The sequence below is a fragment of the Myodes glareolus genome, chromosome 3 (assembly GCF_982192425.1).
Source record: "Myodes glareolus chromosome 3, mMyoGla1.1, whole genome shotgun sequence".
In the NCBI taxonomy this organism is placed as follows: Eukaryota; Metazoa; Chordata; class Mammalia; order Rodentia; family Cricetidae; genus Myodes; species Myodes glareolus.
This window is the reverse complement of record NC_142028.1, coordinates 83,153,188-83,168,606: the sequence shown is the minus strand read 5'-3', so window position 1 is coordinate 83,168,606 and position 15,419 is coordinate 83,153,188. Positions and strand designations below refer to the sequence as shown.

The 15,419-nt window shown below is 49.7% G+C and overlaps 1 protein-coding gene across 3 annotated transcripts; it reads left to right on the top strand.

Annotated features, from left to right (window-relative positions):
- Positions 1–125: 125 nt before the first annotated feature.
- On the top strand, positions 126–14,971 carry Cc2d1b (coiled-coil and C2 domain containing 1B). 3 transcript variants are annotated; one of them, XM_087904757.1, is made up of 25 exons: positions 126–250; positions 1,450–1,532; positions 4,044–4,188; positions 5,238–5,344; positions 5,698–5,856; positions 6,257–6,382; positions 6,630–6,789; positions 7,022–7,137; positions 7,288–7,363; positions 7,466–7,576; positions 7,660–7,790; positions 8,035–8,107; positions 8,295–8,419; positions 8,801–8,918; positions 8,999–9,171; positions 9,430–9,555; positions 10,548–10,606; positions 10,694–10,810; positions 11,073–11,146; positions 11,254–11,312; positions 11,520–11,571; positions 12,717–12,816; positions 12,973–13,063; positions 14,056–14,185; positions 14,403–14,971. In XM_087904757.1, exons 2-24 carry the CDS (start codon positions 1,467–1,469, stop codon positions 14,182–14,184), a joined length of 2,493 nt encoding a protein of 830 aa, XP_087760883.1. In that variant the 5' UTR covers positions 126–250; positions 1,450–1,466; the 3' UTR covers position 14,185; positions 14,403–14,971. The 3 variants fall into 3 exon arrangements, with proteins under 3 accessions (XP_087760883.1, XP_087760882.1, XP_087760884.1); XM_087904756.1 differs by having other exon boundaries at positions 6,956–7,137; XM_087904758.1 differs by lacking the exons at positions 126–250; positions 1,450–1,532; positions 4,044–4,188; positions 5,238–5,344 and having other exon boundaries at positions 5,717–5,856; positions 6,182–6,382; positions 6,956–7,137.
- The last annotated feature ends 448 nt before the right edge of the window (positions 14,972–15,419 follow it).

Genomic DNA, 15,419 nt, shown 5'->3' with positions numbered 1-15,419 from the left:
CGTTACCTGCCCCACGATGCCTGCGCACCGCCAGCCCCACCCTCAGCGTCACCTGGCTGCGCGCCCCGCCCGCTCCCCCCGCGCACATGCGCACTGCGAGTCGCTGGCTGTGGGGTCACGTGCCGGGCGCGAGCCACCGCCTCCTGGGCGGGCGCTTCCTGTGGCTGTCTCGGCCGCCGCCCAGGGGCCGCGGGAAGCCTGGCGGTTCCGGGCTCTGGGAGGCCCGGTTTTGGTTCGGATCCGCCGCGAGGTATGCCACGTGCCCGTCTCTCGGCGTGTGGAGTCTGGGGGCGGCCGGGGAGATGGAGGTCGCCTGGGCCGGGCCGGGCCGGGCCTGGCAGTGGGAGGACGCGCGGGTGTGGGGAGTCCGGCGAGGACGCGCCTCTCCTGAGCCCCGACCAGCCTGCGGCACCCCAGCGACAGTGCAACGCCTCATTCTCCCGAGCTGCTTCACCCCCGCATCCCGCCCCAGCTGACCCCTCGCTCTTCACCGGAGTCGAAATCTGACACTTGGAGTGACGAGCGCTTGGGCGCTCTCACCCAGCGAACCTCGCAGCTCTGTCGACTCCAGCTCCACTCTGAGTCTCAGTCCCCACGCCATCCCACGCTCCTTCGCAGGCTTGCCTGATGCCCAGGGCCAAGTTTTCCCGCCCTGTATCATCTCCCACTTCCCCGTGCACCTTTTGCAGCCCATGATGCTTCCCACTGCTGTCAGGATAACGCCCGAATACCTTTAGAGCCTTAAAGGTGTTTCCGTTTCGCCCCTGGTTCACGTCTCCATTCTAGTCTCCCGGTTTGGTTCATGCCTCAGTGATGCCGGGCCTTCCTTTTCCTTGTGTAGGCCAAGTAATTTCTCATTTTAGAACTGGTGTCTGTTTGATTTGCTTGGAATTCTGCTCTTCCCCAGCCTCCAAACTTTGTGACTCAGCACAGGCATCATCCTTTCTAAGATGCCTTTTTTGATCTCCTGGGTAAGGGCCCCCTCTGGCACCCATGGCTCCCGCAGTAGCCCTGTGATGGTCGTGTGCCCATGGGTCTGTTTCCTTGAAGACTGAAGTGGGAGCAGATGAGTCCTGGCGGGTCGTGCCACAGTACCCGTTGACCACTTGTGACATCTTTCAGAGGATCTGGATGCTGAGTCAGGCGCAGAGTGTCGCGCAGGAAACTGGGACGATGAAAGCGATCTGTGTCTGGGTTGCCTAGTGGTACCCATTAGCCATGTACCGCGACGGAGCACTTGGGGCTAGCATTGCTTCCATCGATTTTTCCCCATGTCCATCAGTCAGTTCAGTAACTGTCATGTACACACTGTTGACCGTGGTACCCAGCCTCTTGCCTCTGTTCTTTAGTTACAAAGTGGCATTTTACCTGAAGAAATTTGCTCCTTAATCACTGTTGGGGCCATGTCTCATATACTCCAGTCTGTCTCTTCAACTTTATGCCTAATAGGTATCTAGTCTGCCAAGATGCCAGGGTCAAGACCTCGGAAGGGCCCTAAGACCAGAGGCCAGGGTGCTGCAACTGCTAAGCAGGTATGGACATGGCCTCTTAACTTGGGGTGGGGCTCTCTAGTCACTTGTGACGAATTGAGTCACCTGTGTGGTGTTCCTGTTAGTCCATAGAGGACAGGCAGTGCTTCTAGGTGGTGCAGTCCTTAGAGTTTAGTGACCAGAGCCTGACCTTTCTTGGTTTTCACTCAGCCATCCTGTTGTGGCCATATCACATAAATAACTTGAGAATTAAGGAGCTACCGAGGCTTAGATTGTCCTCAGACCTAAGTGTTCTCACAGGTGCCAACTTTGCTGGCTAGCTATAGAATGCCAGGATTTTAGGGCTGTAGCAAATGGGAGTCAGTTGCTGCCCACCAACAGGGACAGACTCTAGTGAGTGGGTCTGAAGAAGGTATATCTTCCATGTGTTCTTCCAGTATTTCTTCTGAGTCTTAGTCTATTTTTATTGTCTTCTAGAAGCAGGCTAGGCTTGGTGGTCCACATTAAAAAACCCGGTACATTGTGGGTAGAGGTAGGAAGGTCATGAATTCAAGGTCATTGTGGGCCTCAGATTTCAGATCAGCCTGGAAGCAAACAACAGAGCAGCTGGTGGCTAGAGAAGTGGCGGAGCTCGATTGCTGTTTTTGCAGAGTGAGATGGAGTTCCCTACACCCAATGGATGGCTCACAACCACATGTAACTCCAGTTCTAGGGGATTTAACACCCTCTTTTGACCTCCATGGGCACTGCACCCACACCGCATATACATACATGTGGGCAAAAACCATCATACATATAAAAAGACTTAACAAATTAGAACAGACAAATAAAAAATCAGGTCAGAGTTGGGTTGGGGTAAAGTGCATAAATGCCTAGAAAGTTTCAGCTATCACTGACCACTGGGGTAAACTAGTACCTGTGTTGCCTGGAATATCTGAATAAGGGACACGGAGAACAAGGTGGAGAGCGGAAGATATGTCAGTATTTAACAGGCACATAAAGTCTGTGAATGGATAGTGGTGATGGTTGCATAACAATGGGAATGTATATTAGCATTTAACTTCTCGTTTGAAAATAGGTAAAGTGGCAGATTTCATGCTATGTGTTTACACAGTTAAATAAATGTGATACACGTGTATAATCCCCAGGAAGAGTGTGAGTTCTAGGTTATACAGTGAAAGCTTGTCTCAAGTTACCCCCTCTTCCCAAAAAAGATGAAGTGTGTGTGTGGTAGGATCTCAGGATGGTGAGAAGAACTAATATAAGTCATGAGTAACATGGTGTGGCCACCGACTGTTGCTGTTACTGTTAACCAGAACAGGGCACTGTTGTCTTACTGGTTTCTTTAAAAAAAATTCTCCGTGTTTCGACCTGCTTACCTATCTTCACATTGGGCCTCAGAGTGAGTGGGGATGGAACTCAGGGCCTTGAGAGTTCTAGGCAAGTGTCCTTCTACTGAACTGTAGTCCCAGCCCTATTTTTCTTTTGACACAAGTTCTCTCTCAAGTTGCCTAGGCTGACTGTGAGCTTACCATGTACCCCAGGCAGGTTTCCTGCCTCACCTCCTCCAGTGCTGGGATCAGAAGCATGAGCCCACTACACATAATTTTGTTATGTGATTTTTTTTTTCCGAGACAGGTTTTCTCTGTAGTTTTAGAGCCTGAGCTAGCTCTTGTAGATCAGGTTGGCCTTGAACTCAAAGAGATTCACCTGCCTCCCAAGTGCTGGGATTAAAGCCACCACTGCCCGGCTGTGATTTTTTTTTTTTTTTGGTAAGATCTCAGTATAGCCCAGGTTATCCTTGAACCCCTGATCACCCTGCGTACACCTCCCAGGTGCTGAAATGGATACATGTGCCACCACACCTGACCCCATTGTGTGAGTCTTTCTTGCTGTTTATTTTGTGGATGGTCTTCGGTTCTAGCCTGGAACTCACTATGTAGATCAGATTGGTCTTGGACTTGGGATGGTTCTCCTGTCTTAACCCCTTGTGTTCTGGTTCATTGTGTGATTTAAAAAATTATCTCAGTGTATGTATGTGTGAATGTATGCCACATGTGTGTAGTTGTCGGCAATTACAAGTCACCTAGTGCGGTGCCAGAGACTGAACATGACTCTTCTGGAAGAGGAAGAAGCACTCTAGTACTGAACCAATAATGTGATTCTTGAGAATCTTTCTCTGAGGCTGGAAACATGGCTTTTCTACTAAGAACACTTGGGTGTGGTTTTCCAGCTCCCTCAGGGTAGCTTAAAACAATCTATAACTTCAATTTCAGGGAATGTGGCTTCTGACCTACGCAGGCACCAGATACGTGGTACACATCCATACATGCAGGCAAAACATTCTTACAAATAAAATTAAAAAATCTCTATGCCAGGGGATGCACGCCTTTAATCTCAGCACTTGGGAGGCAGAGGCAGGCAGATCCCTGAGTTTGAGGCCAGCTTGGTCTACAAAGTGAGTTCCAGCACAGCCAGGGCTATACAGAGATTCCCTGTCTTGAAAACACAAAATAAATAAACTCTTTTTTAAAAATCTCTCTCTGTTCTTAGCTGGGGCTTTTCGTGGAGTTCAACACTGAAGACATGCTTCTGGGGGTGGATGAGACTGAAGATGATGGAGACCTGGAGGCTGAGCTGTTGGCTCTCACTGGGGAAACAGGGAGCACAAGCAGGAAGCCAGCACCCAAGCGATCTGGTGAGTTTTTACTCCTGGGCTGGTGCAGGCCCATGTGGGAGAGAGTGGGTTCTTTGCTCACAGTCTGAAGGAGTCAGACAGCCAACTCCTCTAATTCTTTTGATGATTACATCCTTCCTGTAGTTCAGCCACAGAGAGGTCAGTGATTTACCTGTATTTGGAACTTCTTCCCCTCTTCGGACAAATCTGATTCTCAGCCTAACTCAGGTGACTAGTGCTAGTCCTACATTGGTAGGACTGTGTATACAGTAGGGCCATGAGCACAGACAGATTGTGTACATAGTAAACTGACAAAAATGATGTCACTGAGTATATGAAATCTCCTTTAGATATCAGAATACAGGTCTGAATATTCCTCTTAGCAGTAACCCTCAGAGGCAGCCTGTATGCCTTTGAGCTAACGCCAGCGGCATGACTGGGAAGGGCTCCATATCCTAGCCCTGCTTTTTTAAGACAAGCCTGGCTTTGAATATTGCCACTTACTAAGATTGTGAATTTGAGGAAATGGATGTTGGTGCGTCTTAATTTATTCAGTATAAAAAATGAGGATAATGTTGGCCAGGTGGTGGTGGCACACTCCTTTAATCCTAGCACATGGGAGGCAGAGGCAGGGGAATCTGAGTTCGAGGCCAGGCTGGTCTACAGAGTGAATTCCAGGACAGGCTACACAAACAAACCCTATCTCAAAAAACAAACAAAAGGGAAGGAACAAGAAAATGAGGATAATGTTACCCATCTTACAGAACTGGAAGTAGTAAGTAACTTGAGTGGATCTTGAAACCATTTACCACTGTGAAAGGCATGGTGGGGCAGTGAGTAATAGGTGCATTTACCTGCAAACAGAAATGCAGGGAAAGGAGCAGCGTGTTACTCGTTGGGGATCCCAGGAAGGCATGCAGAGCAAGGGTCATGAAAGAAGAGTCCCTTTCTGAGTGGGACTTCGCTGTGGAAGGGATGGGGGATTTCTGCCTGGGGTGGTTACCAGTCCAGTGAATTAAAGATCCTCTTTCAACGTCTAGCACCTTACCTGAGTCACTCTCTTTCCTCAGCCCCCCTACCCATGGACCACATTGAGAAGTTGGCAGCAGACTGTATGCGAGATGTGGAGGAGGAGGGAGAGGAAGAGGAAGGGCTGGAGGAAGATGCAGACCTGCTGGTGTGTTTGCCATGCTGGTATCCAAGGATCAAGCTCTGGTGTGGTAGAGGAGAGAGCTATTGAGGGGCTGGGGTTTTTTCCTCTTCGTCAGACTGAGTGAGCCCCCTTCCCTTCCCAGGTCTGGCCTTGTGGCTATACAGTAAGAGGTTTGTGTCCTTTGACTTCTGGTCTGAGTGCTGCAGTTTGGAATTCTCTGTTTTTCTCATAGTCTTTTTGATTAGAGAGCTGTTGGTAAACAGGACTGAGCTCAGGATTTCACTGACAGATACTGCTGGGGAAGCAGGTCCTTTAACTTTCTTCCAGACATGAGTATGGCCATGAGACACCCAAGTTCTTGGACTGTGTTTCCCCAGACAGAGCTACAGGAAGTCCTGGGTGCGGATGAAGAAACTGGGCTGCTAGATGGCAGTGAGGCAACAAGCCCAGACTTGTCTGAGGAGAGGGCACAGGACATCACTGAGCAACCTGCAATGCAGACAGCCTTCCAACAGGCTCTACCTGCAGTGCCTCAGGTAGGTTTTACAGAAGGGCCTGCATGTGTCTTGGCCCCGTCTATCTGTGAACAGTATGCATGTGGCATGGCTTGCACAGCAGAGCTGCCCAGTAACTACCAGCTCCTCACATGGAAAGCCGGCGTGAGGAACTGCCATAACTGGCAGACTCCAAAGGCCTTCCTGTTCCAGCCACTTCTGGAAATCATTTCTTGGCCTCTACTGACTGGGGGAGCCTCTGTTTGCCTGATATAATGTCTGGCTTCTCTTGTGGACTTTGTCTCATACTCTGGGGGTTTAGGCACCTCTTTCTCCCGGAGTCCCAGAGATCCGTCTTCTGGGGTAGCTTCCTCACAGGGAGAGAATGGCAAGGGCCTAGCTGGCTATGGAGTGGCCCAGCCCTGAGCTGAAGTATCTGCAGGCTGGAGGGCCTCGGGGGCTGCAGGCTTTGCTGGAGGAACGGATTCATAACTACCGGGAGGCCGCAGCCAGTGCCAAGGAGGCTGGTGAAGCTGCCAAAGCCCGGCGCTGTGATCGGGGCCTGAAGGTGAGTCAGGCTGTGTGTGAGGCCGACTTGGAGACAGCAGGGCAGTGGGTGAGGTGACAGTAAAGGACGGGCCATTCACAGGTGTGGTAAACATGCTGGGTCACTGACTTGTCCTCCAGCAAGCCCCAGGTAGCCACTTGGGCTACTAGTATAATTCTTTCCTTCAGACTTTGGAGTCCCAGCTTGCCACTGTGAGGAAAGGCGGGACGATCAGTGAGAGGGCTACTAGTATAATTCTTTCCTTCAGACTTTGGAGTCCCAGCTTGCCACTGTGAGGAAAGGCGGGACGATCAGTGAGAATGAGATTCTACCTCCAGTGGCCTTGGGCAAAAGGCCCCCACCCCACCAGGAAACAGCCAACAGGAGCCCTGAGGCAGACTTCCCAGCTCCATGTGCCCTGGAGCCAGGTATCTGAAGATAGTCTGTCTGGTTCCCATAGCCTGCCTACCCCACCTGCCTCCCTGTCGTTGCTCCAAGAATTCCTAGACCAGCAAGACTTGGGGTGGGATTGATTCTGGAACTTCCTCCTTTGCCCCACTAGCCAAGTTCTCTGGGTTCTTTTGTTTTGTGTAGAGCACCTTTTCCAACCTGAGCCCAGCCTCCCAGGCAGCTCTGCCATTGCTCCTCTGCCTGTTGCAGACCCAGCCCCACAGGCCCTGTTGTTAGCCCGACAGAGAGAGTACAAAGTAGCTGCTCTCAATGCCAAACGAGCTGGAGATCTCGATCGTGCCCGGGAGCTCATGAGGATTGGGAAGGTACAACATCCTGCCTTCATACCATTGATGGGGATGCAGAGGCTGAGAGGAACCAGGCAAAACCTGGGGGAGAGTGCCCTGCTTGAAGTTGTTTCAGGCCAGGCTCCTAGGGTGCCCTGGCTTATGCCTGTAATTGCTTTTCTTCTACAGAGATTTGGTACTGTCCTGGAGGCCCTGGAGAAAGGGCAGCCTGTGGATCTGAGTGGCATGCCCCCAGCACCTGATGGTCAGTCAGATAATGGGGTATCTGCTTAGGCTGGATTAGGGAGGACTGTGAGGTGTGGGGTTGGCCAGACACTCTGCCTACCCTGCTACTCTGGGTCCCCAGATCTGAAGGCCCTCCCACAGGCTTCTGAGGCCCTCACAGCAACCCGAGTCCTGTCCCCAGCAGTGGAGCAAGTACAGAAAGTGATGGCCTCTGACCTCCCAGCCACCCCAGGTAGGACTTTACAGTGGGGCAGTGGAATGGGGGCCTGGGAAGAGACAGAATGAGCTGATAGTCTCTTTTTAACCCCATTATAGTGGCCCCTGCAGAGCCAAAAACAGTGCTGGATGCTTTACAGCAAAGGCTGAACAGGTACCGTGAGGCAGGCATCCAGGCCCGGGCCAGTGGGAATGAGCGCAAGGCCAGGATGCATGAGCGCATTGCCAAGGTGAGCCCGTGGCTGTGCAGCCCCTATCCTATGCTGGCCTGTCCTGGCTCTGTCCTGCCTTGTGCACTTTCCCTACAAGCCCTGGTCTTCTTTGAGTCCTTGTCTGTTTATAGAGGTCTTGCTGCCTCGGGACCCCTTTTCTTCTAGGGCTGCAGCCTTTCCCTGTCTTCTCTCTCTGCGTCTGCAATGAGGGCTTGGAGCCTGCAGGTTACAGGCTGCTGAAATTCCCTTCCTTCCCATGTAGCAATATCAGGATGCTGTTCGAGCTCATCAAGCAGGGCAGAAAGTTGACTTTGCTGAGTTACCTGTTCCTCCAGGTGAGTGCTGTTTGGCCTAGGAACTTATGTGATTTCTCAGCAAGAAGGGAGGGAGAAAGAGATTTCTCATTTATGTGCCTCCACCTTGTGTGAGTTACCCATCCCAGAGCCAGGCAAGACCCACAGCTGCCTCATGTCTCCTTACTGCTTGCTGCTGCCTTGCTCCCTCTCCATTCTGTCTTCTCAGGATTTCCTCCCATCCCTGGCCTGGAGCCCAGTAAAGGTGCCGAGGAGGATTCAATGGCAGCAACTTTGGCATCTGCCCAAAAACTGGCCTCACAAGATACAGTCCTGGCAGATGAAGACGAGGAGGTTTGGCTATGGGCCCAGGACTTCAGGGTTTAGTCAGGAGTCCAGCAGATAAGGAATAAACCCAGACCCTGCTGTAATATTAACCTTTAAAATAGAGATCCTTTCCTCTAGTCTAGAGAAAAGCTTTGCTAGAGGCAGAACTTGAATTCAGACCTGGGTATTTCTGACCCTAAACCCAAGTCTCTCTTTATGACTGTGATGCTTGCTGTTGGGGGAGTTAGGCTAGAAAGCTTTTGAGGTTCTCTTTGAATTTTATGACTCTGGAGGCAAAGCCTCTAAACAGAGGTGCAGCATTACGGAGGTAGCCAAAGTCTAGGCCAGGGCAGGGAATGTTAACAATTTGATAACTTTGATAACATCCTAACTGGTTGGTACCTATAGAGTGACACCCCAGCACAGGCTCCAGTGGCCAAGAAGCCAGCGCATCCTCTGGCCCCTTCATCTCATCCTGTGACTGAGCCCAAGGCCTCAAGTTCTAAGGAATCACTGAGTCCACCTGGTGAGTTAGGGACAAACAGGACAGAGGAGTGGTGGTCCAGTGAGAGAGGCGTGGCCCTAGCCATTGGCCCTCTTCCTTAGCTCGGGAGCAACTGGCACTGCTGGAGGCTCGGAAACTGCAATACCAACGAGCAGCCCTACAAGCCAAGCGCAGACAAGATCTAGAGCAGGCCAAATCCCATTTACGAGTGGCTAAAAATCTCGAGGTCCAGATCAACCAAGCCCGAGCAGGTCAACCCATTGACCTCTCCAAGGTGAGTCCCACCTACTGACCCAGGAGTCTCCCTCAGGCAGCGGTGGGAGCTGGTTGATGGGCATGAAGGGGCGGCTTCTAGGTAGAGGTAGGACTTGTGTAAAATGGTGACATCAGGGAAAGAGCCTTTGCTTTTCTCCCTGAGATAGACCATTGGGAGAAAGAAGGGAAAAGAAATATGGGTTACCTGGGGTCAGAGGTGACATGGCAGGAGAGGTGTAATTAACTCTTGGGCCCGAGGGGCCTTATGGTCTGGCAGGTGCCTTCACCCTTGACGGATGAAGAGGGTGACTTCATCCTCATTCACCATGAGGATCTGCGGCTCTCCCAGAAGGCTGAGGAGGTGTATGTCCAGCTACAGAAAATACTCCTGGAGCAGCATGAGGTCAGTAGCCCCTGTCTCTGCTTGTCTGTGTCCTAGCATGGGTTCAGAGTTTAACTCTTCTCACTGGCCCAAGGTATGACCCTGGACAAGCTATTTTCCTCATTTACAAAATGAAGCTACCCTTTTAAATTTTACTTTAGTTTTTTTAAACATGTAAGTAAGCTTTGCCTACGCATATGTGTATATATATCACATATGTACCTGTGCCCATGGAAATCAGAAGATATTGGATTCCTTGAAACTGGAGTTACAGGTGCTTGTGAGCCAGTGTTTAGGTGCTGGAAACCAGGTGCAGGTCCCCTGCAAGAGTAGCCAGTGCTCTTAACCAGTGAGCCATCTATCTCCCCAGCCCCTCTCTTTGTTTAGTTATGAAATTCAAACAGCAGAGTGAAGGGGAATGGGTTTTGTGAGAGAGCTGACCTGAAGTGCTGCCTTTTCTGAGAAGAGAGTTCTAAGGTATATGCTTAAATTTGTTTTTTGATAGTGTTGATCTTTGAGGCAGGATCTTGCGATATGCCATGCTGTCCTAGAACTCCTTATGGATGCCAGGCTGACTTTAACCTCTAAGTCCTTCTGCCTCCGCTTCCTAATGCTGAAATTATACACTGTCACCACACCCACATGGATTACGTTTTGAAGGAAGGAGTTTACCAAATGAATTTTTGGGATATGGTCTTCTCAGAGGAAGCACCAGGGTATAGATGGGACCAGCATGGAGGGTGACACATTCCTGCAGGACCAGCACTTGGGAGGGTGAGGCAGGAGAACTGCCATGAGTTCTAGTGGGGCTCTGTATCCGAGACCCTGTCTCAACTGACAGACTTGTAAGCAGGAAAGTGTGTTAGGCCTTAGGAAAAGTGCCCCAGGAATATGTTTTATAGGAGAGGTGACACTAAAGATGATTGTTAGGAGCTTTGAGAGGTTAGGCCTTGAATGCTAGCCTTGGCAAGCCCTGCTCTGGCTATGGAGTCACTCTGGGCTCCTGTTTCTAGAAGTGCCTGCTGTTCTCCAAGCAGTTCATGCACCAGGGCAATGTGGCTGAGACTACCCGGTAAGTGTCAGGGCTGTGCTGGGCTTGTTGGGTTAGGGACCAGATAACAAATCCTACCTTGCTGACTTGGTTACCTGTCCCTGGCAGGTTTGAGAAGCTTGCTCAGGACCGAAAGAAACAGCTTGAGATCCTGCAGCTAGCCCAGGCCCAGGGTCTTGACCCTCCCAGCCATCACTTTGAGTTGAAGACATTCCAGACTGTGAGGTGCCAAAGCCTGAGGGAAACTGTGGCTCTGTGCAGGGATAGGGCAAAAGGCTTGGAACAGAGCCTGGAGGCTCTTGAGTCTCTAGTGAGACTTCCCAGTACCACGGATACTAGAGGGGGGAGGTGGATGTGCTGTGCCATAGGAATGGCTAAGAGCAGGCCTCAGAGACCAGTGACTGCCATCACCACTCCACTCCGCACCACTGTGGCCCTTGTCCTGCTACTGTCTTTTACTCTGCACTTTCTTCATTCCGGTGTGTAGGATCTTCTCAGAACTTAACAGCACAGAAATGCATCTGATCATCGTCCGGGGAATGAACCTCCCGGCCCCACCAGGTAGCCAAGAGTCATCTTACTGAAGGATGTTGTTCACATATCCTACCTGCTGCCTGGGCACCAGGCTCTGACCGTCCTTTCCAATCTGACTCCATTTTTCTTTATAGGAGTGACTCCCGATGACTTGGATGCATTTGTACGCTTTGAGTTTCACTACCCTAACTCGGTGAGGTTCTGATAGGGTTAGGGACTCTCTGAACCCCAATACTATTTAGTTTCTCTCCTTCTTTAAGAGGCATGGCCATAGGGATGGGTTGAAGACTTTCTGGTCCATCTGCAGGGGTTGCTTTCCTTTCCACTGACTCAGCCAAAGTACTGTAGCTGCACACCTGTTTTTTGAGCTATCTTAACTTCTCTCATCTCGCTGCTGTAGGACCAGGCTCAAAAAAGCAAAACAGCCGTGGTAAAGAATACAAACTCTCCAGGTGAGTGACATACAGGACCCATTTCTGCACTCACTTCCTATCTGGATAGCACAGTTTCCAGTGTTGTAATAGCTACTGTCTTACTTGGCCCACCCAACTCAAAAATAAAGGCAGCTATTATTAATAGTTCCTTTATATAGTTGTGAAAACTGAAGCCTAGAGCTGGAGAGAGCTCAGTGGTTAAGAATATACTGCTCTTGGGCTGGAGAGATGGCTCAGCAGTTAAGAGCACTGGTTGCTTTTCCAGAGAACTAGGGTTCAACTCCCAGCACCCACAGGGCAGCTCAAAACTGTCTGTAACTCCAATTGCAGGGAATCCAGCACCCGCACACTCTCACATAGGTATATATACAGTCAAATCACCATTGCACATAAAACTAACATATATGTATATATATATAGTGGAGGCCCTGCTTCTGATGCCCAGCACCCACATCAGGGGTTGCACAAACACCAGTACCTAGCTCTAGAGGGATATGATGCCTCTGGCACTCTTGGTCACCAGCACACACACACTATGAAAACTAATAAAGGTCTTTTTAAATTTTTTTGAGACAGTATCTCAGTGTATAACTTGTAGCTCTGCCTGGCCTGGAACTCAGAAAGGTCCACCTACCTCCGCTTCCTGAGTGCTGGGATTAAAGGTGTGCACCAACACACCTGAAAAAAAATTAATGAAAATCTAAGAAATAGCAATACAAAAACTGAGGCTTGTGACTAGTTGAGTAAAGGGATTTGTCTGGGGGCTCACAGCAAGCAAGTGTTAAAAATGGACTTGAAGACTGGGTGTGTGGTGGCTTACATCTGTAATCCCAGCACTTGGGAAGCAGAGGCAGAATTGCAGCAAGGTTAATGCCAGTGTGGTTAATAGATTGAGTTCTAGGCCAGCCAGGGCTACACAATGAGTAGGGTGGGGGTGGGGGTGATGGAACATGAATCTAGGAATTCTCACTCCAGATTCCAAGTACTTTCCAATATATAATTTGTGTCTCTGGGTACCAAAGTGTTTACAAGGCCAAAACCTTACATGCTCTGCCTTTCTCTGGTGGCCAATACCCTGAATTGTAGGCAGTGAGCTCCAGAGAAGACACCTGTCCTGGGCTTCTTTTTCCACTTTCCCAAGAATTCCAACCCTCTCCTTGCAGAATTTGAACAAGTTTTCAAACTAAACATCAATCGAAATCACCGGGGCTTTAAGAGGGTGATCCAGAGCAAAGGAATCAAATTTGAGATCTTCCACAAAGGGTAAGAGCTATCAATCCCACAAGGAAGGTAGGAGGGGAGGAATGGCAGGCCTGTTCCTGCTGCTCCCCATACCACTGTTTGCTTGCATTGAATGCAACCAGTTCATTCCTGCCCACTCTGCCCAGGCTAATCCTCTGCTGCTTCTTGCCTTCCCAGATCCTTTTTTAGAAGTGACAAGCTGGTTGGCACAGCACACCTGAAATTGGAAAGGCTGGAGAATGAGTGTGAGATCAGAGAAATAATGGAGGTAGGGCCCAGAAGGAGCTGATATTCTTGGAACTCTATTGAGGGTTCTATGCACATTTTAAAATTGTGTCTAGTGTGCTTTGGAATGGGTTGTATCCCCTTGTCATGGAAGATGTAAAGAAAGTCTGATTAACTTTCAAAGGTAGCCAGATGGAAATAGCCATATTCTTTCCATAGCCTAGGACTACTTAAGCTCCTAGGAGTGACAGTTGAGAGAAGACCCTTGAGTATTCCAACCATTGCCCAGCATGGTATAGGGCTGTGTTGTGCTTGGGGCAGTGGGCAAATAGCAGGAGGCAGAGAACAAACTCCAAACAGGAAGTGGGTAGAGTATTTCTAGATAATATGCAAATGGTGATTGAAAACTGGGCAGGTAACTCCTTAAGCTTCCATGACAGGGTTGTACAGCTGAAGAGTTTTAAGAACCTGCCTTTGACAAATGGGGAACAAGCCAGCGGAGAAGAGGCTTTCTATGTCCTTGGCAGATCCAGGTCCAGACAGACCCTTACTGAGGCTTTTGGAGGCTAGAGCTTGCCTCACCCCACCTGGAGTTTTCCTAAAGTGGGGCCTAGTCTGAATTGCCCTAAGGGTGGTTGAATTTCTCAAGCTTGTTGCTGTACTTTGTATTCAACTATTTATCTGCCTTAGAGGAGGGCATAGCCTGAGTTGTACCTGTGACTGCTACCCAACCATCCACTTCTGTGGGCCATGCATGAGGGTGTGGGCTCTGGGCTTCAGACTGCTCCTGGAAGCCAGTGCTAATTCTAGGAGTTATGAAGATCAAAAGGAAAAGCAGAATAGAGCTACAGGTTTCTTCAGTTAGAGCACTGATATGTATCTAGATTTCTAGATTACTGATTTCTAAGATACCCTGAGAGTTAGCAGTCCACCACTTCCCATATTGCAGGTGAAAGGAAGGCAGGGTTGTCCTGATGCATCTGCTACCTGCCTCAGACTGTCCCCTCAATTAGTCTATTTCTGTGGCTGTCACAGGTTCTGGATGGAAGAAAGCCCACCGGGGGGAAGCTGGAGGTTAAGGTGAGGCTGCGGGAGCCTTTGAGCGGCCAGGATGTGCAGATGGTCACCGAGAACTGGCTGGTCCTGGAGCCTAGGGGCCTGTGAGGTGAGTAGCCCTCTGATCCACTGGATTTTTCTCTCTATTAAAACTTTTTCAGTCATTTCTGGGGAGAAAGCATTTAGTCTCTCTGAAGGAGACTAAAACTGTTGGGAAGTGCTTGTGGGTTATTTCTGAAGACTCGGGGCAGAAACAGATCTTGTGTTAATGTTCTTCAGAAACCTTTTAAGCTCGGATGCTTTTCTTTGTGTTTTTGCCTTGTGAGGTGGTGGGCACTGGTACCAGCTCACTGACCCAGCTCTGCGGCTGCAAGAGCCTCTGTAGTGAGAGCTGCTGCTACACAAGCACCAAAGACCGCCGAACTAACCGTGGCCTGGGCTGTCCTTGCGCCACCTCGCCTGGGCCTCCATGGAGCATATGTACAGCCTCCTGCCACCAGAATGTGGGTGAAGACAAGGATACCCCCATTGCTCTGTGCCAGAGTCCTACTGCCCCTTAACCTCTGCATAGCGATGATGTACAGTCTAACCCAGCCCCCGGTTGCACCATTTCTGGATGTGCCTTTCAAAGATGTGACTGTAAGGGATGGAGAACATGAGGGTGATCGGAACCTTCCCTGCTTAGGGGAGGGGCAGGATTCCGGGACTACAGCTGTTTTCCCCTCTGCCTGTGCCTTTGACCCTAACACCTGCTGCACTAGCCTTTCTGATTCCCAGGGGACTGGGGAACAGGAACATTACTTTGGTACTATTGGTGGGAAGGGGAAGGCTTTCTTCGCTTTGGTCCATGTACCTAAGATGTTAACTGGGAAGAAAAGAAAAAAAAATAGTTTTATGTGGCTGTTTTTATTTTAAAACTAGGTCTAATTCACTGTAAGGACTTTATATTCTAAACAGTGTTAATTTACTATCAAGTCTTCAAATGCCCTATTCCCTGTCACTTTAAAAGCCAAAGCAGTAGTTCTGCTGTACCTGTGCATTCCTCTTTTGAGAAGGCCTGTCCTTGAGCTGATCTCTTGGCTGTTCCCTGTTTGTCCAAGTTCTATAGCTTTCGTGGTGAACAGATGAAATGAAGGGTCAGATAGTTGCAACGGAGTTAATATTCAAAATACATTATTCTAGATTTCTCAGAAGTCACCACCCCAACTCTTTCCCCTGGTTTAAAGCATTAACCTCAACAAAGTATTCCTCCAAATATACTTATTTATTTATTTGTTATTTTGATTGAATGAGGCAGGTTTCACGCTATAGTCCAGGCTGGTCTTGAACTCCTGCCTCAGCTT

Excerpts from the sequence above, each read along its gene's own strand:
- Cc2d1b (XM_087904756.1), top strand. The coding sequence starts at position 1,467 with ATGCCAGGGTCAAGACCTCGGAAGGGCCCTAAGACCAGAGGCCAGGGT. Across the intron at positions 6,790-6,955 it reads TCCATGTGCCCTGGAGCCAG|AGCACCTTTTCCAACCTGAG; the intron begins GTATCTGAAGAT and ends TGTTTTGTGTAG. Across the intron at positions 9,172-9,429 it reads AACCCATTGACCTCTCCAAG|GTGCCTTCACCCTTGACGGA; the intron begins GTGAGTCCCACC and ends ATGGTCTGGCAG.